Source organism: Macaca thibetana, chromosome 14, assembly GCF_024542745.1.
Source record: "Macaca thibetana thibetana isolate TM-01 chromosome 14, ASM2454274v1, whole genome shotgun sequence".
Classification (NCBI taxonomy): domain Eukaryota; kingdom Metazoa; phylum Chordata; class Mammalia; order Primates; family Cercopithecidae; genus Macaca; species Macaca thibetana.
This window is the reverse complement of record NC_065591.1, coordinates 105582586-105606857: the sequence shown is the minus strand read 5'-3', so window position 1 is coordinate 105606857 and position 24272 is coordinate 105582586. Positions and strand designations below refer to the sequence as shown.

The window sequence follows — 24272 nt, the reverse complement described above, 5'->3', positions numbered from 1 at the left end:
TTAGCACCCTCGGTTGGGTGTGGTGGCTCATGCCTGTAATCCCATCACTTTGGGAGGCTGAGTCAGGTGGATCACTTGAGGTCAGGAGTTCAAGACCAGTCTGGCTATCACAGTGAAACCCCTTCTCTACTAAAAATACAAAAATTAGCCAGGTGTGGTGGTGGGCGCCTGTAATCCCAGTACTTGGGAGGCTGAGGCAGGAGAATCACTTGAACCTGGGAGGCAGAGGCTGCAGTGAGCCGAGATCATACCACTGTACTCCAGCCGGGACAGAGTAAAACTCTGTCTCAAAGCAAAACAGCACCTTTGATTGCTTCATTGCCCATTAAGTTGTTGGCCAATTATGATGGCCCCTCAATCTCCTTGTTGTGTTATCTGATTGCCATTTATAGACAGGAGAATAGAATCTATTCCAGGAATGGGTCCAACAAGGCACAAACCTGGCCTCTTTCCTTTTCAAAAGAAGATAAGCCTGGGTTGTCCCTGGTATCCCAGCAGGACAAGAAATTATGATAATTAATGAGCAGGAATATTAAGTTTGAGTACAAGGAGAGGTTAGAAACCATCTGAAGAATTTAGATGACTTGGAATTGATAAGCTGGCACAAAAGTACCCAGGAATGCCAATAGTGAGCTCTCAAAATTAAATATTTGCTGGTCCTGATGTGAGTAGAATTCATGGAGGGATGGTTGGTTTTCTATCTAGAGTCCTGGTGATGGGCTAGATGTTTCACTGCATGGTGAAGACGATCTTCCCAAATTAGCACTTAGATTTTAACAGCCAGGACAGAATCCCTAGTGATGACTTGAAAGTAGTATTGTCATTCACAAAGTCATCTCGACTGTCTCTACTTATGGAATAGCCAGAGCTCATTCATAGGTTAAGCAGTTCTACAGCTTTCCTGATAAGTCATTACTGAATCAGTATGTCTTACAAGATGTGGTTCCATGAAAAGAATAGTGACATTGGAATCTGACAGATCTGAGTTCAAATACTGGCTGAACCTTTCTTTCTGATCTATAAAATGAAAATATTTACCTGGGGGCTGTGTTTTAAGGGTTAAAGAAGAGAATAGACATAGAAATGACTCAGTGTAAAGATGCAGATGCAAATGCAGTTCTCACAGGGAAATTCATCATCCGGGCAAGAATTTTAAGGGTTATCCTGACCTGCATAGGGCCCACACGCGGGTTTTAGATAATTGGGGTGTGTTATCAAGATATCCAGGGAGCTATGGGCCTCTGGCAAGTGGATGTGTTCATACTAGCCAGTGTGATGGAAGACAGTGTTATTGAGGGGATTGGGGCTTATGCTTGATATAAAAATTGCAGTATTTCAGATCTGATTGGGCTGAGCGTGATGGTGCATGCTTGTAGTTTGAGCTACACCACAGGATGAGGCAGGAGGGTCGCTTGAGTCCAGGAGCTCAAGATTGCAGTGAGCTATGATCGCATGACTACATTCCAACTAGGCATCAGAGTGAGACCCTGTTTCTTAAAAAAAAAAAAAAAAATCCAGATCGACTCATCCTGTTTTAGATATATTTTTCTGTAGACATCTTATTGAATGGCCTGAACTTGATTGATAGGACATGGTGAGTTGACAGCTTTGTTTTTGTTTTTACTATTACTTTCTTCTTCTTCCTCTTCTTCTTCTTCTTCTCCTCCTCCTTCTTCTTCTTCTCCTCCTTCTTCTTCTTCTTTCTTCTTTCTTCTTTCTTCTTCTTGAGTCTTGCTCTGTCACCCAGGCTGGAGTGAGTGCAGTGGTGTGATCTCAGCTCACTGCAACCTCTGCCTCCTGGGTTCAAGTGATTCTCCTGCCTCAGCCTCCTAAGTAGCTGGGACTACAGGTGTCTGCCACCACGTCTAGCTAATTTTTGTATTTTTAGTAGCGACAGGGTTTCATCATGTTGGCCAGGATGGTCTCGATCTCTTGACCTCATGATCTGCCTGCCTTGGCCTCCCAAAGTGCTGGGATTACAGGTGTGAGCCACTGCGCCCAGCCCACTATTACTTTCAAAATGATCTTTCTTTTCCTTTCTCCTTGATAGCATCTAAAAGATCTCAAAGGTTTATTGTCATGTATGAGTAGGAAAACAGAATGATTTTCATGTATGAAAGAGCCCAGGCTAGTCTCAATCTAAATTCACTCTCGTTCGTTTCAGTGCTTCTCCCCTGTCCTTAGTTCAGGCCTCAGCCAGTGGTTCCCAGACCAGCAGTAAGGAAGGAGATGTAGGATTTCTTTCACTCTCCCTCCCCCATTCCTTTGGCTAACCACCAATTTGGTTCCCTCAGAGCCTGGGGGAGGAGAGTTTATAGGAGAAAAAAGCAAAGGGCATTTTTTACTTCTTAAAACACTGTTGGCCGGGCGCAGTGATCACGCCTCTAATCCCAGCACTTCAGGAGGCCGAGGCGGGCGGATCACGAGGTCAGGAGATCGAGACCATCCTGGCTAACACAGTGAGGCCCCGTCTCTACTAAAAATACAAAAAATTAGCCAGGTGTGGTGGCGGGCGCCTGTAGTCGCAGCTACTCGGTAAGCTGAGGCAGGAGAATGGTGTGAACATAGGAGGCGGAGCTTGCAGTGAGCCGAGATTGCGCCACTGCACTCCAGCCTGGGCGACTGAGCGAGACTCCATCTCAAAAAAACAAAAAACAAAAAACCTGTCATTGTCTAGATGCAGTGGCTCATACCTATAATCCCAGCACTTTGGGTTGCTGAAGTGGGAAGATCATTTGAGCCCAGGAGTTCAGTTGCCAGCCTGAGCAACATAGTGAGACCCTGCCTCTATTAAAAAATAAAAATAAAATTTAAAAAAATACTGTCATTTATAATACTCTCTTGATTCAATGTCCTTTATTATGACAGGAACCCAATTACTAGGTCTTGCAGGGAGCATTTTATGGGCTCTTCAGAGAGCCCTGTAGAAAACCTTCACACCATTCATTCGCTGATACCTTTGGGTTTTCTGACTGACCTCTTACCATTCCTCTTTGGTCCTGCCCTGGTCATTCACACTTTCCAATGGCACTTTGGAACATCACCCCGACTGCCTTCTCCAGCACCCATTTGGGTATAGGACATTCACCACCTTGTCCTTGTAAAAGGCAGAAGTGCAGGTGCTTCTGCTGTCCCACTCCAGCAAGCCTCCTGCCTTCAGGCTGCTTCAGTGGAGGTCACACACCTGCCTCTAGGCCTCTGCCTAGATTTTCCCAAGAGCTTTCTTGGGCTCCATTCTGGTTGCAGCAGGAGAGGGCCCACGGAGTTTCTGTGGCTCAGCAGTTTGGGATGCGGGGTGTCTCAGATGCCAGTCTTCCCTCCTGGGAACAACTTGGACCTGCCAGTGGTTCTCTCAAGGTCCACCTCCATCCCATTCCTCGCTAGGAAGGATAGAGAACATAATAATACTCTAGACTGTTATGAAATCCCTTCCAGGAATCCTCCCTTAATGAGTCTGGACTCTTCTCTCCTGTGGGATGTTGGGAGTGAAGGTGGACCCGTTTGGACACCTCTTAGCAGCCCATCTCTTTAGAATATAAGGCACTATCACCTATGGGACAGGGCTTTGAGGCTTTACTCAAAACTCTGGGCAACAGAAAAGTTCATTCCACATCCTATAAACGTAGATGGGGTCATGAGAAGAACAACTGGGTTAAAAAATAATAGATCCATCGAGTGATGGAGTAGAAAGGGAACTACATCTTCTTTTAGTTCCCTATGAGACCAGTGACTACAAACAAACATTTTCCTGAGTTTCTTATTGTCCTGATCCTGGCTGCGAGGACACATCTCCCAGCCAGAAGCCCTTGAAACCATTCTGACTTCTTTCCCATCCCCAAATCACGTTCCCTTAGGACTTTTCCCTAGAGCTAATTCAGAAGTTCAGAAGGGTTACGGATGAGTATTTTAATAGAGACCTTCTGGAATGCCTTCACTCCCAATGGTGAAATTTTCAAACCCAAGGACAGTTTGATGGAGAAGATAGCACCAAATGCCTAAACTCTAACTGCATCAAATTCGGTGAGTCCCTGAGTTATTTTCCTCCACTACCTTGCACATAATAAATGCTTCTGGCTTGAAATATTGATTGATTAATGTTTCTTTCTCTTTCCGATACATATGACTACACACCTCTCCATGTGTAATCACAATAAAGAAATGTTTTTGATGTGAGAATAATCTGCCACAGATCTATATGAGAAAAAGCGGTGTTGAAGTTATGATTTAATTAGTTCTATTTTTATTTCTCATGATTTCTCCCTTCAAAGCAGGTGGCTAAAAACAGTGGCAGTTTTAGGTGAACAGCATCTCCTTCCTCAGACTCTTTCTCTAAACGCAGATTCCCACTAGAATGCAGATCACATTCCCTTTTGGGGAAGGACATGCTGTTGGCCACATGACCAGTATGTCATCAAGAGTTTCTGCCCACACCCATTTTAAAAACTCCTTTTGTCCTTTATAAAGAGAGTTGGGAAGACAGAATATTTTCTTAACAAATCGTTAGTGTCCATTTCTCTGCAGAGGAAGCCATAATCACTTGCTGATGAAAAAATATCATCAGCACCTGCAAATGTGGGATTCAGGTGAGGGCTGCAAACCATCAGCAGGAGCAGGTGAGCCACCTGGCAACAAAGACCCTGTTTAAACCTCAGCATAAGCACAAATGAGGGTTTTATTCTGAAGGTCTTTGGTTTTTCCATCGACTTCAGTGAGAAGTTTTTTTTTTTTTTTTTTGAGACAGAGTCTCACTCTGTCGCTCAGGCTGGAGTGCAATGGCGCGATCACGGCTCACTGCAACCTCTGCCTCAGCCCCCCAAGTAGCTGGGATTACAGGCATCCACCATCATGCCCAGCTAATTTTTGTATTTTTATAGAGATGAGGTTTTACCATGTTGGCCAGGCTGGTCTTGAACTCCTGACCTCAGGTGATCTGCCTGCCTCGGCCTCCCAAAGTGCTGGGATTACAGGCATGCGCCACCACACCTGGCCTTCAGCGAGAGTTTTTCCTTTGGTCTGGTCGATTGTCTAGGCAACCCATCCCATGAGGTCATAGGACAAAGTGAAGAAAGACTGCCATGGTGCCAAACCCTTGCTTCGATTCTTGAGTCAGTTAATTACTCACCATGGGCATGTCACCTAAATTCTCGGAATCTCATTTTCCTCAGTAGCAAAACAAATAATATCTGCTCTTCCAAAACTCAAAAAATTTTCAAGATATGTTCAGTAAAACTACCAACATTTGTAGGAGTGCTTTGTAAACCTGTAAGCCCAACACAACTGTGTGATAAGGAAATTTCATAGAGACAAGTCATTAGAAAAGGGAGAGCGGGTTACTGCTGCCAAGCTCCTGTTCCCGGACCATGCGCTTGGTTTCCCATGTTCCTGAGAATAGAGACTATGTTCCTTACTGACACCTACAAGGCCCTACAAGGTCTGGCTTCTTCCTACTTTGCCAGCTTCACCTTATGCATCTTCCTCTCCCCTCCTCATCTGGAACTGCTACCCACCCTTTACTGTTCAGCCAGTTATCGCTTCCTTTGAGTATCGATTCGTGAACCACTGACTAGGTTAAATCCCTCCTATTGCATGATCTTTTTAATGTATATATATTTTTCTCTTTTTTACATTCATAAAAGTTGATTAAACTATTGCATGATTTTATAGAACCATGTACCTTCCCAAATTTGTAAAGGTTGTCAAAGTTACTATTTACATTTATTTGAGTGATTTTACGTTAATATTTGTCTCCTGGCTCGGTGCAGTGGCTCACACTTATAATCCCAGCACTTTGGGAGGCCGAGGCAGGTGGATCACTTGAGGTCAGGAGTTTCAGACCAGCCTGACTGTGGTGAAACCTCGTCTCAGCCGGGCGCGGTGGCTCACGCCTGTAATCCCAGCACTTTGGGAGGCCGAGGCGGGCAGATCACAAGGTCAGGAGATCGAGACCACGGTGAAACCCCGTCTCTACTAAAAATACAAAAAATTAGCCGGGCGCGGTTGTGGGCGCCTGTAGTCCCAGCTACTCGGGAGGCTGAGGCAGGAGAATGGCGTGAACCCGGGAGGCGGAGCTTGCAGTGAGCCGAGATCGCGCCACTGCACTCCAGCCTGGGCGACAGAGCGAGACTCCGTCTCAAAAAAAAAAAAAAAAAAAAAAAAAAAAAACAAAACAAAAAACAAAAACCTCGTCTCTACTAAAAATACAAAATTAGCAGGGTGTGGTGGCACATGCCTGTAATCCCAGTTATTTGGGAGGCTGAGGCAGGAGAATTGCTTGAGCCTGGGATGCGAAGTTTGCAGTGAGCCAAGATCGTGCCATTGCACTCCAGCCTGGGCAAGAGTGAAACTCCGTCTCAAAAAAAAGAAAAAAAAGAAAAAAAGAAAAAAATTGTCTCCCTAATTTGCCTGAATGAGGGACAGGAATATATTTTGTCTTACCATTTTATCCTGGTTCCTAGCACATGGTCAGTGCTCAATAAATGTTTGTTAAGTGAGTGAATAAATGATCAGATGGATGAATAATGAAATGATTCTTTCATGTAGACACTGGGAGGTCAAGAAAATGCTTAGATAATTGAGCCTCACCCCTGACTGAAACTTGGTCCAAAGAGCTTTGAAACTTTATTGAGAAGGAGTAGCTAATATAACAGGCATTAGAAACCATTTTCTGACCTACCAGACATGGAAAGCCAGGATACACCTTTGATGGAAACTGGCCCTTTGTACTCAGAGCTGTATTTGCCTAGGGATCATTTTGATTTGTACGTGCCATGTAGACCTACATAAAAGGACAGCCATAAAAGGAGAAGGAGCTTTCTGGAAAAACTGTGACTTCCAGAGAAATCTGCTCTGGGTAAGAAGGTAAGAGTTGCAGAAGATGAAGTTGCACCTGTGCAGACTCCATTTCTGCAGGGGGAAAAAAGGCACTTTTCTAAGGAGGAAACTGTCCCAGGCTACTTTGGCAAATTTGTTTACTCTTGTGTCTGAGTGTGTATATTCTTGCTTGAGCAGTGGCTATCTCGTGATATTGGGGCTATTTTATCAGGAGGTGAGAAGCGTTGTGAGACCTCAGAGTTGAGCTGACAAAGCACAGCACCAGCTTGGGGAGGGAGGAATGTCCCCTGTACCGTGAGGAATCCAGCATGCCTCTGAACCTGCAGAAGTGACCTACTTGGGGCATTAGGAGCCATCCCCTTTAGCTGCTCTCCTGAGGGAACTGTTGGCAGGGCCAATGGTGATTCTTGAACTGATTACAGGAGTGGAGGACAGGTGGCAGGGAGAGGACCAAGGTGGATGCTGCAGGATGATTGCAGCTGACAAACAGGTTTATGAGCAACAGGAGGCTCCTCCTTGAGGACCTGCAGAAATGCAGGAGGAAGACCTGAGGTGGGGTAGTCAGGAGAGAGCCTGCCATTGCAGGCAGAGCAAGCAAAGGAACTTAGGTTAGGAAGGGACTTGATTTGTAGCCGCAACCTGGGTAGGTCTGCTGACAGGTTAAAATTTAAGGGGAGGCCAGGAGTTTGATACCAGCTGGGCAATATAGCGAGACCGCATTTCTACAAAAAATTTAAAAAATTAGCTGAGCTTGGTGGCTCATGCCTGTAATCCCAGCTACTCCGGAGGCTGAGGCAGGAGGATCCCTTGAGCCTAAGAGTTTGAGGCTGCAGTGAGCTATGATCATGCCACTGCACTCCAGGCTGGGCAACAGAGTGAGACCCTGTCTCAAAAACAAAAACAAACAAAAAAACACAACAAAACAAAAATTCAAGGAATTATACTGTGATTTTGCACATTAAGGTAAAAGACATTTCTGAGAAGCTACTTCTTTCATATACATGCGCACACTGGGCAGTATTTGGACACAGTCATTCTAAGGTAATCACTGTGTCCCAGTTTGCTTGGGACTTGCCTAGTTTTAGCACTGAAAGTGCCTCGTTCTGGGCAAACCAGGAGTGTTGGTCACCCTACCACTCACTCACACTGACTGTTAACCTTCAGGTGGGGAAGACAGAGTAGACTGTTCATCGCCTCACGATGTAGCAGAAACAAGACTGTCTCTCCTTTGGGATATTAAGGATCTGTAAAACAGCAAAGGTGTATTGCGAAGCTCTCTTTCAAATTGTACACCTGAGGCTGAAAATGGACACAAAGAGGATTTCTGTCCTAAGATGCTGTTCTGGGCCAGTAATTCATTTTCCTTTGCCAAGGCACCTTCTTCAACTTTTTTTTTTTTTTTTTTTTAACCTATACAGAACAGTAAGTGCCTATTCACACTAGATTTTTCTCTGATGGTTGCAATTTTGTAATATATTTTTCCTTAGTAATGAAAGAATCAAATATGTAATTAAGGTTATGAGTTTCAAAGCATTTTTATATAAATAAAATCTCAAATCAGAAAAATACGTTTGTTAGATACTGTGCCCTGAGTGTTTGTTCTGAAATGAAGACTACCATATCATCAAGACAGTCACATCCGTGGTAAGTGGGACAGTGACCACCACCCCCAAAATGAAGCAAACAAACCTAGAGTGAGAAAGGATTCTACGGACATTCCTTTATTCCACAGATCCTTGGCAGAGGCCAGTCCTAGACGACCAGGTTCCTAGGTTTTAGCATGATGTGGAAAGAGCCATCTGACTCCTCTACTGGAGCACAGGATGGGGGGACGGTGGGACCAGTCATCAAAGGAAAAGGCACATCTTCTTTTCCCAGGTAGGATGAGAAGACGAGGAGTAGCCCACCAAGAACCAGGAAAATACCAGCAGCCCCGCCCAAGTAGAGGACACCTCCAAACTCCCACTGAGGTATGATGTCAGGGACTCTGTCATCCCAGAAGTCTTGGATTGTGGCATGGGCCACTGAGGAGACTGGAAGGAGGGTAGTGGCTAAAGCAGATGCCTCCAAAGTCCCTCCCAGGAGGCCAAGCCGCCTCTTGAATACCCATCTGATCCTGTGAAACCAGAAGCATTCACACCCAAAGCTGGAGACCAAAAGCCCCAATAGGCCCAGCCCGTGGGAGGCTACCCTGAGGATGCATGCTACCTGGAGCTCCTGGGGCAGAGACAAGAAGGATTCAAAGGCCTTGCACACAGTGGCAACTTCCTCTCGAACCACGCAGACCTCCCAAGTCCTCATGATCCAGGTCTGCATCTCGTTCAGTTCCAGATTAAGAGTCTTCCACTGGGGCAGGATGGTGGTAACATAGGAGCAGACCCAGCCAAGGAGGGAGAGAAGTAGCTCCCCGAGCTGGACTTTCCCACGGAAACTCCAGGCCATAGTCACTCCCAACACAGATGCAGAAAGAAAAGGAGCACGAGTGGGTCAGTGACCGGTTAGCAGGGACTACCTGAGTGGAAGATCTTTCACATTGGGAGAGGGCTCTTGTTTCAGTGTTCTGAGCAGCAGCTGAGGCAGGTGCCAGGACTTGGCAATGTTTGGGTTTAGGGGGTGTGTCCAATATCAGATGTGGGTGTGGAGTCTGGGGGAGGGTCCCATGACAGGCAAAAAAGCCATACAGGGAGCCATCAATACATATCTGATGAATACATTCATAAACTGAAATCAATCCTCAGCTCTGAGATCACAAGGATGATCGATGTTCTGGAAATACATGTCGATATAATCTTTTCATAGGGCAACATGACTTTATGTTTCATACTTTTAAACATATGCATACTTTGACCCAGCACCTTATTTCCAGAAATCTACCTAATGTATCATGAGTATGTACAAAGATTTATGAAAATGTCCATTGAAATATTGTTAAGAATTGTCAGTTTTTGTTAATACTAGGCAGTCATTTTAAAGTGATTTTATAGAAAGAATTTTAATGATATGAAAAATATTCTTGATATATCGTTAAGTGAGAAAAGCGAGTGACCAAACAGTACATAGAATATATAGAATGCAGCCAGGAACGGTAGCTCAGGCCTGTAATCCCACCATTTTGGGAGGCTGAGGTGGGTGGATCACTTGAGGCCAGGAGTTCGAGGCCAGCCTGGGCAACATGGCGAAACCTCACCTCTACTAAGAAAATGAAAAAATTAGCCGGGCATAGTGACACACGCCTGTAGTCCAAGCTGCTTAGGAGGCTGAGGCAGGAGAATCTCTTGAACCTGGGAGGGGGAGGTTGCAGTGAACCGAGATCACGCCACTATACTCCAGCCTGGGTGACAGAGTGAGACCCCATCTCAAAAAAAAGAAAAAGACAAAGAATATATAGAAATATGTGCCTCTGTGTGTGTGTGTGTGTGTGTGTGTGTGTGTGTGTGTAGACCACAAAATGTTAACATGATTATTTTGGTGATAAAATTATACATAGTTTTTATTTCCTTATTTGTGCTTACCTATGCATTTTACACATTTTATAAATTTATCACTTAATATTTTTATTACAAAAGCCCACAAATATTAATTTTACAAAATAATTTTAAATTCTTCAATCCAAGGAACCTACCCAAACCCAGAATATCCCCAGAGGGAGGTGCTCCCTCCCCAGGCTCCCCTTGCTGCTGGGACAGCAGCTATAATAAATGGTAATCATACCAGCTTCCATTCCCGTTTGTTGCTGCTGCCAAGTAGCAGGTTCTGACAGGAAAGGAAATAATTTGCATTTACTGCATGCGGCTAAACAGGAAAGGAAATAATTTGCTCTGTCACATTTGGCCGGATCTCAGCTCACTGCCGCCTCCCGGGCGGCTAAATGCCACTTCGCCCGGCTAGACGGGGTTTCACCGTGTTAGCCAGGATTGGACCTCGTGATCCGCCCGTCTCGGCCTCCCAAAGCTTTATTACCTTACTTAATTAATTTTCATACTGTCACTGTACGATACACTTTAGGTAACTAAAGTGCCAAGGTGCCCCAGCTGGTAAACAACAAATCCAATGTGAGCCAGGCAGCTCAAACTCGGACATTTCATGTTCTTGTCCCCAGGCTGCAGAAGCTGCCTCTGCACACTGGTGACACAGCATGTGGGTGAGACTTAGTCTTTACAGCAAGACAGAGAAGAAAACGGATTTATTCTGTTGGAGTCATGAATGTCTGACTCATGTGTTTCCCTATTCACAAATTAACCTACTCCACACTGTATGGTAGATATGAAGTGAAAGCAAAGATGTTCCTGAAAGGAAGAGACATATCCTGAGAAAGGAAGATCTTGACTTTGTCTAACTGATGGCTCAACACCTAAGACATCTGGTATACCAGTGTTTATCAGTGGTGTGAGGTTTTGGGGGAAGGCACACAGAATCATTTGAAGTGCTCATTTTTTTTTTTATGTTTTATTACAGAAAACTTCACGCATATACAAAAGTAGAATGAATGGTATAAAGAAATCCCATATTGCATCGTTCCACTTCAAAAATTATCCACTCATCCCAATCTTGCTTCATTTCTACCTGCACCCACTCCTTTCCTTTCATACTATTTTGAAGCAAATGGGTTGCTTTTTCAAATTGTGGGCACCTTATGCTGCTATTATAGCAACATGATGGAAAATACTGTGCAAACTTGGAAACGCTGTCTGCTTATACTGTCCTCTGCCAGAAATAATGCATTCGCTACTTTGCTTCTTGAATACAGGTATGTCATGTGTATGTGAGTCATGATAGGCCAGGAGGAATCCTTTCAGACTTTGCTCCTGACTTCCTTGCCTTATCCTGATGATTTGTGAACATCTGTGAATTGGGAGACATATAAGCCATGATAAATGTGAACTATGAAGAAGATGAGGTTAATGAGGGAATACAGAACACATGCATCTATTAATTTCTTTTTTAAAATTCAAGTATTCATTCATTGTTGCATGCATTGACTGTGTGCAGCCATCGCAGTCCATGCTGCATGCTATTTCTTCTCCTTTCTCAGCCTAACTCTGGCTCTTGCCTGACTTTTCCTTGGACCTTGAGGAACGGTCTTCACCTTACCCAGTAGTCTCTCTGCTCAGGGAGAAGCAAGAGCTTAGGCAGTTGTGTTTTGTGGGTATGTACAGACAGGTTTTCTGGAGGGAGGTCCCAGAACCTCAATCTCAAAGTAGCACTTCCTTTCATTCTCACTTCAGATTTCTCATTACCGTTGTCGAAAGACAAAATTACAACAAATTTAGTTTAAAGATCTTAATTCACTTTATTTGTGATTCTAGAATAGGCAACACTTCATTCCATAAAGTAGAATCAGTGTCCTGATGAGCTGAACAGAGGAGGTTGGTTTTATAGAAAGAAAAAGGCTGAAGAAAAGAGAAACAAAGAACATAAAGCAGATTGGCTGTTTCAAATTTAATTTCCTTGTAAGGTGGGAACCAAGAAACAGAACAATACGAAAATAACTGATTGATTGGCATCAGTTTAGTTCAGGTACTTTTTTGTAAGAATTAAAACAGAGGGAACTTCGTTATCACGCTGACTGAAACTGGCAGGTTTGGGAATTTGGTGATTATCTCTCATTCTCCTGATTTCTCAGAAGGTCAGATAGACAGCTTAGTTTTGGTTTGGTGAAGCAGAGCTTTAGCATGAGTGACTCCATTTTGGTTTGGTCTGTTGGGCTTAGTGCAGGAACTCAGTCCAAAGCAATGGCCTCCTGTAAATGTTAACATTGTGAAACATTTCTGATTCAGTCAGAGACTGCGTGCTTCTCCTCCAATATTTCCTCTGCCATTTGCACCTTCCTCAGGGGCAGATTAAACTTCGGGGCTCGTTACTTTCACAGGTCCCTTCTAAGACTGGCATCTAATTTTGTATTCATTATTTTATATTCTTTTTCTTAAAGAGTCCTTCCCCTCCCTGCAACTGCATAAGATTCAGGTTCCACTAAATCTAGATCCATCCCTCATCTACCTACAGATTAGTAATTATCATATTTTTCTGTGATTATATATTCACATGTCGTGGGTCCCCAGACCTAGCACAATGTCTGCTATGTGATCATTGCTTAATAAATATGCAGTACAAAGTTTCAGAATTTTCATCTGTCAGTCATTCTTTGTCATTGGGCATTTATTATTAGTGCAGTTAGAATTCAAAGTAAAGTTGACAGGTCTACCACAAAGAAATTGATTTGGTTTTCCAAGGAAAGGAGTTTCTCTCGATGTTTTGACTGTTTTCAGTGCTTCCTCTCTCAATCCCAGTTTTGTTTCCTCTGCTTATGGCACATGAATCAGCCCTTGCTTCACTGGGATAAGCAGATTATCTCGCAGACACTTAAAATTGTCAGGGATCTTAGGGTCAGTGCCTATTTGGGGTCAACCCTCACAATATACCATTTTAAAAAACAAAAAATCTTTTACTTTTAATCAAAGCAGTACATTTGGCTCTTGGTATCCATGGATCCAACCAACCACAGATCAAAAATATTCTGGAAAAAGCTAATAAAAAATAACAATACAACAACAAAAAATAATGCAAATAAAAATACACTATAATGACTATATAGCATTTAGACTGATTTGTATTAGGTCTTATAAGTAATCTAGAGATGATTTAAAGTGTATGGTTTAAAGTGTATGGGGAGGATGTGTGCTGATTACTTGTAAACATTACATCATTTTATGTAAGAGACTTGAGCATCCATGGATTTTGCTATGGGGGCAGGGGAGGTTTCTGGAACCAATCCCCCCTTACCAAGGGAGGACTGTGTATGTTTACTGCAGAAAAATAGAGAAAGCAAGGGCAGAGAAGAGCATAAACACCATAAATCCACCACCCATGGGATAATTTGATGTCTGTCCTTTACATACCTACTTACCTACTTTTTGTTTTTTGACCAAACAATGGCTATAGACTTACGTTTTTGAAAAGGAACCATACTATACATAGAATATGGTGAACATCTTTCTATATACAATGCATTAAAATAAACCATTTCTAAAAGCTTTTGACACATTTACATATTTATAATCTGACAGAAAGTACTAAGTATCTTGTTCTTGTTCACACAGGACTAATATTATGTCTATCTAAGTAATATAAATATGTAATGCAGGTAATGTAAATGTGTAATGTATCACGTAGATGTAATATATGTACATAGATGCAATTACAGGCAACCTTTTATTTATAATGAGGTGACGCCACTTCTTTACACAACTCCAGAGGGCGCCGTTCATAGCTTCTGGTGCCACAGCGGCCCAATAAAAGTTGAGGAAAAAAGATCGAGATGGGCTCGTTGGCTCTTTCAGTTAGGTAATTTTACACTTAAGCCTTTTGAAATTTAGAAAGATTCAGTTAGACCTGGTCATTAAAAACGTTTAATTTCCTTCAGTGAAAAACGGGCGGGAAGCGACAAACTTTGAAAACAACTAAGGAAGAAAACGCGTCTGCATACAGTTTGCCAACTACGGGACACCGTGGAAATCCCATCCCGGGTTTGGAGCGGTGCCTGCTGGGAGTTGTAGTGCGCTCCTCGCCTTCCGGGCGGCGGTCTGAGGCCCTCGAGACTCCGTTTCCCGGCAGGCCGCGCGTCAAGACGGCCGGCGGGACGGGAGCCGCCGCGCTGGCTACGAGAGTGACCCAGTCAGCATTGATTCCCGTCTTGGCCATGGCCTCGTTCGTGACAGAAGTTTTGGCACACTCCGGGAGGCTGGAAAAGGAGGATCTGGGGACCCGGATCAGCCGCCTGACCCGGCGGGTGGAGGAGATTAAGGTGAGAGCGGGGCAGCTGTATGCTGACTGGAAGGGGACGACGGGTCCCTGTGTGAAGGGACTGGAGAGAGGAGTTGGGGGCTAAGGGCAGACAGAGTGGGGACCAGCAGAGTGGGGCCTGTCGGGGAGATCTAGTTGTGGGGACTGAATGAGGAGTGGGGAGGCCCAGAGTGTGTGGATTGAGGAGGGATCTTGGAGGGGAGCCCAGACAGGTTGGGAACTGAGGAGGCGAGGAGGCCTGGGACTGTGGGGACGAAGAGGCGGTGGCTGGAGAGCACTGGGGAGTGGAGTTATGTTGGGGAGGGGTGTGCCGCGGGAATGGGGAGACTGAAGAGACCAGCAGAGCGGGAGGAGCAACTGGAAGCTCCGAGGAAGCTAGGGAGCGAGCGCAGGAGACGAGTAGAAAAGACAGGGTCCCCCCTTCCCCTTCTTCCATCGATGAGTGTTTATTTCCTCCACCCACTCCTTGATTTGTTGATGAATAAAATAGCCTGGAGGATTGCACCTTTCTCCTCCCCGACATTAAAAAAAAAAAAAAACCCCAAACCCTCAGTATGTTTTAATTTTTATCTATCTATTTATCTTTTGAGATGGAGTCTTGCTCTGTCGCCCAGGCTGGAGTGATCTCGGCTCACCGCAACCTCTGCCTCCCGGGTTCAAGCGATTCTCCCGCCTCAGCCTCCTGAGTAGCTGGGATTACAGGTGCGCGCCACCACGCCTGGCTAATTTTTTTTCTGTTTGTTTTATATTTTTAGTAGAGACGGAGTTTCACCATGTTGGCCAGGCTGGTCTCGAGTTCTTGACCTCAGGTGAGCCACCCGCCTCATCCTCCCAAAGTGTTGGGATTACAGGCGTGAGCCACCGTCTCCGGCCTCTTAATGTGTTTTTAAAACTTCTTCATCTACAAGCACTTGAAGCTGTGCTGAGTGTCAGTGGTACTTAGGTAGACGTTGCTGCTTTGAGGTTGATACAAAAACTGGAATCAGGTAGCCACGCACAGTTTTGCTTTGTACCAATATTGTTACCTTGCCAGTATTTGCCCACATCTTCAGTTGCTTTCATTTAAAATTTTGTGTATTTGAGTCAAGTAGGGTTTCGAGGGGGCAAGTTTGGCACACACAATAAAGGCACAGGTATAACTTCTAACAGCTCTTGATTTTACAAAAGTAGTTTCCTGAATTTTAAGTAGTCATATCTCTGACATCTCTTCTTTAATATGGCTTTCAGGGCCGGGCGTGGTGGCTCAAGCCTGTAATCCCAGCACTTTGGGAGGCCGAGACGGGTGGATCACGAGGTCAGGAGATCGAGACCATCCTGGCTAACACGGTGAAACCCCGTCTCTACTAAAAGAATACAAAAAACTAGCTGGGCGAGGTGGCGGACGCCTGTAGTCCCAGCTACTCGGGAGGCTGAGGCAGGAGAATGGCGTGTACCCGGGAGGCGGAGCTTGCAGTGAGCTGAGATCCTGCCACTGCGCTCCAGCCTGGGCAACAGAGCGAGACTCCATCTCAAAAAAAAAAAAAAAAAAAAAAAAAAAAAAAATATGGCTTTCAGATTTTTCACCGTTTAATGTGATGGAAAGAAGACAGGTTTTTAAGCTACTCTAGCATGGCAAGCTACCCTAGCTCCTATGTGTTCTGAACCCAACGTGCCTTTCTTTCCTTTCACTAGTTTCCCTTACCAACTTGGATCTTCAGCCAATTGAAAATTACTTTCTCTGCTGTCCCCTCTTTTTTTGATCCCATATTTTGCTTATGTTGCCATTTTTCCATCTTTACCTGTAGTATTTCTACCCATTTTTCAAGTTCCATTTCAAATGTCTCCTGCATAAAAAAAAAGTCTTTATCTTCCCTCAGGGAGAGGGGATCTCTTTCTCATTTGTGCTGCTGGAAGGCTTTGTAACTTTGTTGCTGTATTACATTTCAGTCCTGTATTCTTGTTGCTCAAGTATATAGTATCTTTACTACCTAGGAATTTGAGAGCAAGCAATTCGTTTTATTTTAATTCATGTATTTATTCTACTGTCAGAATAAATAATAATTTAACAAAATTAGCCAGGCGTGGTGGTGTGCGCCTGTAATCCCAGCTACTCTGGAGGCTGAGGCAGGAGGATTGCTTGAACCTGTGAGGTTGAGGTTGCAGTGAGCTGAGATTGTGCCACTGTGTTCCAGCCTGAGGGACAGAGTGAGACTCTATCTCAAAAAGAGACGGAAAAAAAATCAATTTAAAGTCATAACATTTTTAAAAGATAAAGGAGAATTTGTGGCACAGCTGCATTAACAAAACAAGACACCAATCTAAAGTGCAACATAAATATACACAATTACACATAAAATTTCACTGAAGATATGAAATGAGGCAAATAACCCTTTGAAATGAACCGCCCAAGGAATCGAGGCAGGCTAAAAATAATTTCTTTTAAAATTTTACTGCAAGATGGAACCCCCACTCCCTGCTCCACCCCCTCCCCGCCCTGGTGAGTACTAACTCAAAGCCCTCATTTTATGTGCATGGCCTTGGCTTCTGTCTTCTTTCCTCAGCCACATCCAAATCCAGAGAGGCTTCTGTACCCTATGCTCAAAAATGCAACCTTGGCCAGGTGCGATGGCTCACGCCTGTAATCCCAGCACTTTGGGAGGCCAAGGCGGGTAGATAACCTGAGGTCAGGAGTTCCAGATCAGTCTGGCCAACATGGTGAAACTTCTTCTCTACTAAAAATACAAAAATTAGCTGGGTGTGGTGGTGGGCGCCTGTAATCCCAGCTACTATGGAGGCTGAGGCAGAAGAATCGCTTGAACCTCGGAAGTGGAGGTTGCAGTGAGGTGAGATTGCTCCACTGCACTCCAGCCTGGGTGACAGAGTGAGACTCTGTCTCAAAAAAAAAAAAAAAAAAAAAAAATTGCTTCCTCAAGTGCCTGAGGTCTAGAACCTCCAGGGAAATCAGGAGCACAAACACAGAGTGCAGCATCATTTCTTTTTTTTTTTTTCTTTTTGAGGTGGAGTCTCTCTCGCTCTGTCGCCCAGGCTGGAGTGCAATGGCGAGATCTCGGCTCACTGCAATCTCTGCTTTCTGGGTTCAAGTGATTCTCCTGCCTCAGCCTCCCAAGTAGCTGGGACTATAGGCACCCACCACCACGCCTGGCTAATTTTTTTGTATTTTAGTAGAGATGGGTTTGCACCATGTTGGCCAGGCTGGTCTTGAACTCCTGACCTCAAGTGATCCACCTGCCTTGGCTTCCCAAAGTGCTGGGATTACAGGTGTGAGCCACAATGCTGGGATGCATCATTTCTTTAAACAGTGGCTTTAACTGTTGAATGAGCTCTGACAAGCCATATGCATTTCATAAGCAAGCCAAAATACTGTCTTCATATCTTTCTGTTTTTCTTGTAAACATGTATCATCCAAGTGAAAAAAAAAAAAAAAAAATTAGGCTGGCCACGGTGGCTCACACCTATAATCCCAGCACTTTCAGAGGCTGAGGTGGGTGGATCACCAGAGGTCAGGAGTTCGAGACCAGCCTGGCCAACATGGTGAAACCCTGTCTCTACTAAAAATACAAAAATTAGCCGGGCATGGTGGCGCATGCCTATAGTCCCAGCTACTTGGGAGGCTGATGCAGGAGAATCGCTTGTACCCGGGAGGTGGAGGTTGCAGTGAGCCAAGATTCCACCACTGTACTCCAGCCTGGGTGACAGAACAAGACTCCATCTCAAACAAACAAACAAACAAAAATTAACAAAAACAATGAAAAAGATAATTCAAACGGTTTATGCCAAAAAGCAAACCAGTCCTTATTTGTTTTGGCGCTAACTCATTTCTTTAGAGGCTGCGAAACCATGTAGGGGGTGATCAGGCAGTATCCCGCCCATAGTCAGCACCATGGTGGTCCATTATAGCATTTGGTCAGGGAATCCTCATTTCAGGTGGATGGGCACATCATCAGCTTTCCGGAGAAACTTCTTCAGCTCTGGAACTTTGTTTTTCCTAGCAAAATTATATGCAGTGGAATCAGGTCAGCTTAGTTGGTATGGCAAATATGATAGGTGGTGCTTCTGTGGAAACCACAGGCTTTAATCCCTGTGGGCTATAGGCCTCTGAAATCCATGCTCCCACCAGCTTGAACGTGAAGCTACTAAATTTGTAGTACATGATGCCTGGAGTCCAGCTTCCTGCATCTACTGCCTTCGCTACTTCCCCAGAGAAGGAGCCATAATTTATTCTTGTATCTTTCAAGGTATTGAATAATTCAATACACAGTATTCAGTACTTCGTTTAAGTTAGTTTGCATTAAAGGAGATGATGAAACTCAAATCAATGTAGGGTTTTTTTTTTTTTTTTTTGAGATGGAGTCTCGCTCTGTCACCTAGGCTGGAGTGCAGTGGCCGGATATCAGCTCACTGCAAGCTCCGCCTCCCGGGTTTACGCCATTCTCCTGCCTCAGCCTCCCAAGTAGCTGGGACTACAGGTGCCCGCCATCTCGTCCGGCTAGTTTTTTGTATTTTTTAGTAGAGACGGGGGTTTCACCGTGTTAGCCAGGATGGTCTCGATCTCCTGACCTCGTGATCCGCCCGTCTCGGCCTCCCAAAGTGCTGGGATTACAGGCTTGAGCCACCGTGCCTGGCCAATGTAGGGTTTTAAGATCAGGCCATAAAATGTTATAGGCAAGAAAATAGAAATTGATTGAGAGATATAGATTATGGATTTAATTTATCCATTTATTTTCTTTTCTATTAGATTTATCATTAAAATTGGTGACCACAGTCTGATATAGTTCAATATGAGAACTTCTGACTCCACTTTTATCTTTTCCAGCAATTGTACAACTCTTGGGCACTGTTGGGGTTTGGTGATCATAGTCTTCTTTTTTTTTAATTAATGTTTTAATCGACCAGTAATAGTTGTACATACTCTTGGAGTACATAGTGATGTTTGATATTGTTGTCTTCTTTCACCCTAATAGTGTTATGAGACCCCTCATGGTGGGAGAAATGTGTTTTTGAAAGAAACTCATTGGCTTGGAGGGAAAGTGAATGGTTGTGGGCAATTGGCAAGAAGGTTCTAACATGGAAAATGCCTTATGGAAGATGAATATATTTTTATCAGAGTTTTCTACTCATTTCACTGTCTTTTATTGTAATTCTGTTTTATATTTTAGGGTGAGGTGTGCAATATGATTAGCAAGAAGTACAGTGAATTCCTGCCTAGCATGCAGAGTGCGCAGGGCCTGATTACCCAGGTGGATAAACTGTCTGAAGACATTGACCTACTGAAATCCAGGATAGAGAGTGAGGTAAGGATAATTTGTTAAATTGGGTAGGTTTGTAGGGAAGTGGTTCAGCTTCCTGATTCCTAAGACAGCTTAATTGTGTACAACTTTTTAAACCCTCACTTTTCTGTTTGGTAAATGGTGGTTGAACTAAATGATTGTAGGGTGACTTCAATTCTGAAATAGAAATATTTTCCAGAAGTGTAATTTAAATAACTTATTTTTTATGGAAGAAAATTTGACCAGGCCCGGTGCATCACGCCTCTAATCCCAGCATTTTGTGGTGGCCAAAGCGAGTGGATCAATCTGTTATTTTGCACCTCTGGCACAGTACAAAAAATATCCCCAGAGTGTATTTGTAATTAGTTGATTGATTAGGGAGTCAGTATCAATAGTGCAATATTAGACTGTGCTATTAGAAATGAAGTGTCTGGAACAGAACAGTAATTGGCTCTCTGTACCTCTTACTGGCCACATCCTGGCTGTTGAAATTCATTTAGTTTTGGTTGTTGTAGTTTGAAAGATGGCTGGTCTGGATGAGAAGGTTTAGCCCTGAACACCGTACCATTTGAAGAACTGTGAAATAAACTGAGGATGTTTAGCCTTGGGAAGAAATACTTTCAATATTTGAAGCTCTGTCATATGGGAGGAATATTCAAATTTATGGTTGGTAATAGAGAATTTTTTTTCAATAGGTGTATGTTAGAAGTTTATTCAGGCATTTGGTGTATTTGTTGTGCACTTAAAAGGTGCCAGGTACTGAGATAGTTGCTGAATAAGAATGTTTTTTATTTCAAGGTGTGAATCTCATACCTGATAATAATAGTGTGACATAACAATAAATAGGAGTAATACAGTTAGAGAGAGGAGATATAGCTAAGGATGGCTTACTATAGGAAATGACATCCAAACCAAGACGGGAAGTGATAGGCAACAGGGGAAGGAAGAGTGTTGTAAGTAGCCATAAATGTTAGTTTTAGGCAGAGGCATGGAGGTAATGGAGAGAGGTCACTTTTGGGGAGCTACAAGTATTGCATAAGACAAATGTTTAGAGATTGTGGTGGGAAGGAACATAAGATGAATTAGAAAGGTAAGCAAAGACCTTGCATATCAGGTTAGTAGTAACATGATAAAGTTAGTGTGGACGTTATCTTGATGGCACTGTGGAACCCATAGAGGTTTTTAAGCAAGAGAGTGACATCAGATTTGAATTTCAGGAATTCTATGCTGCTTGTAGTTTGAAGAAAGAACTTGAGGGAAATGAGTCCAGGATATGAGAAGGCAGTTAAAATATTCAGAGGCAGTTAAAATAATCGAGGAGAAAAAGGGCGGTGATTTGCCCTAAAGTCAGTGGCAGTGGGGATGGAGAAAAATTGATGGATCCTAGTGACATTTCAGAGAGGATATTTGGGACTTGTTGATGTAGGGAGTGAAGGATGTAGGGGTCAAGGATAACTGGGGAACTAGGTCATGGTTTCATTCCATTCACTGAGACAGTCTAGAGAAAGAGCAGGTTTTTGTGAGAGATTTGAGGAGTTTAAATTTAAGGTGCCTATGGAGTATCAAATGCACTTTCACAGACAGTTGGATTATATTAAGGTTGAAGGCTAGACTGTTGTTTAAAAAAACAATAAATAAAAAGAGATACCTTGAAATGCAGTGGCTCAAACAAGATACTTAAAAAAAAAATCATAATACTTTAGTAAGCAGGCTGATTCTACAATCTAGGGCCCAGCTATTCTAGCATAGTGTGTGTCAAGAATTGAAGGGGATCTAGGATTTTAACTTTCTTGAAAGTCAGTAAGTTAGCCTGCTAAAGTTTCATGGATTTTGTTTTTACATTTTTTTTGAGATGCACTCTTACTCTGTTGCCCAGGCTGGAGTGCAGTGGTGTGATCTAGGTTCATTGCAACCTCTGCCTCCTGGGTTCAAGCAATTCTCCTGTGTCAGCCTCCTGAGTAGCTAGGATTACAGGCATGTGCCATCATGCCTGGCTAATTTTTGTATTTTTAGTAGAGAGAGAGTTTCATCAGGTTGGCCAGAGTGGTCTCAAACTCCTGGCCTCAAGTGATCCACCCACCTCTGCCTCTCAAAGTAACTGGGATTACGGGCATGAGCCACTGCACCCGTCCTCATGGATTTTTTTTTTTTTTTTAATTTTTAAAAATTTAAAAAAAAATTCTTGTTTTTTATTTTTTTGAGACAGTTTCACTCTGTTGCCCATAGCGCAGTCATGGCTCACTGCAGCCTCAACCTCGTGGGCTCAGTTGATTATCTCACCTCACCCTCCCGGGTAGCTGGGACTACAGGTACAAGCCACCATGCCCAGCTAAATTTTTTTGTAGAGATAGGGTCTCACAATGTTGCCCAGGCTGGTCTAGAACTTCTGGGCTCAAGCAATTCTCCTTCTTCAGCCTCACAAAGTGCTGGGATTACAGGCTTGAGTCACCATTCCTGGAAAGTTTCATGGATTTTTGTAGAAGACATGAGTCTCCTTGGTGCGAGATGAAGGACAGTTTATTACTTACAGCAGTAGCCAGAGTATCAGCATTTTTGCATCAGTTGCCCAGTCCTGCTTCCTGTCGGACATTGTGCAGTGGATTGCTTTATATTAATAGAAAAGGACTCCTGAGTTTAAGGAACCTGAATCTTTTTAATGGGTAGCAAGCATACCTCCCTTTTGCTTTGGAGGGAGACACCATCTCTGTCTTCCAAGGCTGTTTACTATATAGGCGTTCTTGAAAAGATAGCCCAGAACTAAAGACAGTAATTGCCTTACTTGTAAGATGGTGCAAAAATGTGAGAGACATCTAGAGAATTGTCTCCCAAAAGTCTGTAGAGCAGCAGCTTTGGCAGTACCTGATAGCTTATTAGAAATGCAGGATCTCAGGCCTCAATCTAGACCCACTGAATCAGAATCTGCATTTTACTGAGAGTCACTGAGTGATATGTATATGCATTACAGTTTGAGAAGTATTGCTCTTAGGGTTTTGTCATTATTTACGTGATTCAATCTGGTCTCTTCTGGTATCCAGGTCATAGCTGGAGATAAAGGGAAAAGAGAGGGCATGTAGGGGCCACATCTATTTTCTTAAGACTCAGAGTTACCAATTACTTCTATTAGTAATTGGTAAGATCTTAGACGTGGTGTCACCCAACTGTGAAGGAGGCTAAAATATATAATGTGGTTGGGTGCTATTAATATGGAAAAAAGAAGAATGGATTTTAGTGGACAGTTTCCACATCATCTTACCCATATACATGTTTGGAGGTGAGGAAAATAATGTGGACTTGAGATAGCAGCACTTAGTAATTGAAGCCATGGGAATGGACAAGATTGCCCAGAAAGAGTATATAAAGCAGGGTTTCTCACCCTTGTCACTATTGATGTTTTGGGCTGGATAATTCTTTGTTGTGGAGGTCTGTCCTGTACATCGTATCATGTTAGCAGTATCCCTGGCCTCTGTTCGCTAGATGTGAATAGAGCTCTCTCATGGTGACAACCAGTGGCAGCCACTGTCTTCAGACGTTGTCACATGTCCCTGGTTGAGGGTGGGGAAAAATCACTTCCTGTTAAAAACCACTGGTTTGGAATAAGAAGAAAATCAGGAAGAAAGGAGTATCAATGTATATGGAGTGGTCAGAAAATGAAGCTCCCAAAAGAAAGTGAAAAAGGAAGGGCTAGAGAACTAAGAGGAAAATCAGTAGAGAATGGTATCATGGAACTAAGGGAAAGAATGTTTCAGAAGGAAGGAAAGTTAACACAGTACTGTTAAATACATTTCAGTCGACAACAGACCACATATACAAGTGTGGTCCCGTGAGATTATAGTGGAGCTGAAAAGTTCCTGTCACCTATTGATAATCCTGACTTCATAGGGCTAGGCTAATGTGCGTGTTTGTGTCTTAGTGTTTAACAGGAAAGTTTACAAAGTTAAAACAAAAAATTTAAAATAGAAAACAGCTTGTAGAAGACAAATACAAATAAGATATTTTTACTACAAACCACTGCTCAAGGAAATAAGAGAGGACACAAACAAATGGAAAAACATTCCATTCTCATGGATAGGAAGAATCAGTATCATGAAAATGGCCATAAGCAATTTATAGATTCAATGCTGGTCCATCAAACTACCATTGACATTCTTCACAGAATTAGAAAAAAACTGTTTTAGTTTTCATATGAAATCAAAGAAGACCCATATAGACAAGACAATCCTAAACAAAAAGAACAAAGCTGGAGGCATCACACTACCTGACTTCAAACTATATTACAAGGCTACAGTAACCAAAACAGCATGGTACTGGTACCAAAACAGACATATAGACCAATGGAGCAGAAATGAGGCCTCGGAAATAACACCACACTTCTAC

The 24272-nt window shown here is 43.4% G+C and overlaps 3 protein-coding genes and 1 pseudogene across 4 annotated transcripts in view; 1 reads left to right on the top strand and 3 right to left on the bottom strand.

The window, feature by feature from the left end:
• REXO2 (RNA exonuclease 2) overlaps positions 1–24272 on the bottom strand; it is a 1032599-nt gene that overhangs the window by 665077 nt on the left and 343250 nt on the right. The gene's annotated exons all lie outside the window — the stretch shown is intronic.
• CLDN25 (claudin 25) lies at positions 8584–9273 on the bottom strand. The gene has a single exon (XM_050758096.1). It carries the CDS (start codon positions 9271–9273, stop codon positions 8584–8586), a length of 690 nt encoding a protein of 229 aa, XP_050614053.1.
• ZW10 (zw10 kinetochore protein) overlaps positions 14389–24272 on the top strand; it is a 42666-nt gene continuing 32782 nt past the window's right edge. Inside the window, exons 1-2 of one of the 2 annotated variants that reach the window (XM_050758083.1) lie at positions 14389–14632; positions 19788–19922. In XM_050758083.1, coding sequence (XP_050614040.1) covers positions 14528–14632; positions 19788–19922 — 240 coding nt within the window. In that variant the 5' untranslated portion in view covers positions 14389–14527. The remainder of the gene's footprint in view (positions 14633–19787; positions 19923–24272) is intronic. The other variant, XM_050758084.1, reaches the window with a different exon arrangement.
• Positions 18480–18848, bottom strand: LOC126935932 (cytochrome c oxidase subunit 7A-related protein, mitochondrial-like; annotated as a pseudogene).

Excerpts from the sequence above, each read along its gene's own strand:
- CLDN25 (XM_050758096.1), bottom strand. The coding sequence starts at position 9,273 with ATGGCCTGGAGTTTCCGTGGGAAAGTCCAGCTCGGGGAGCTACTTCTC.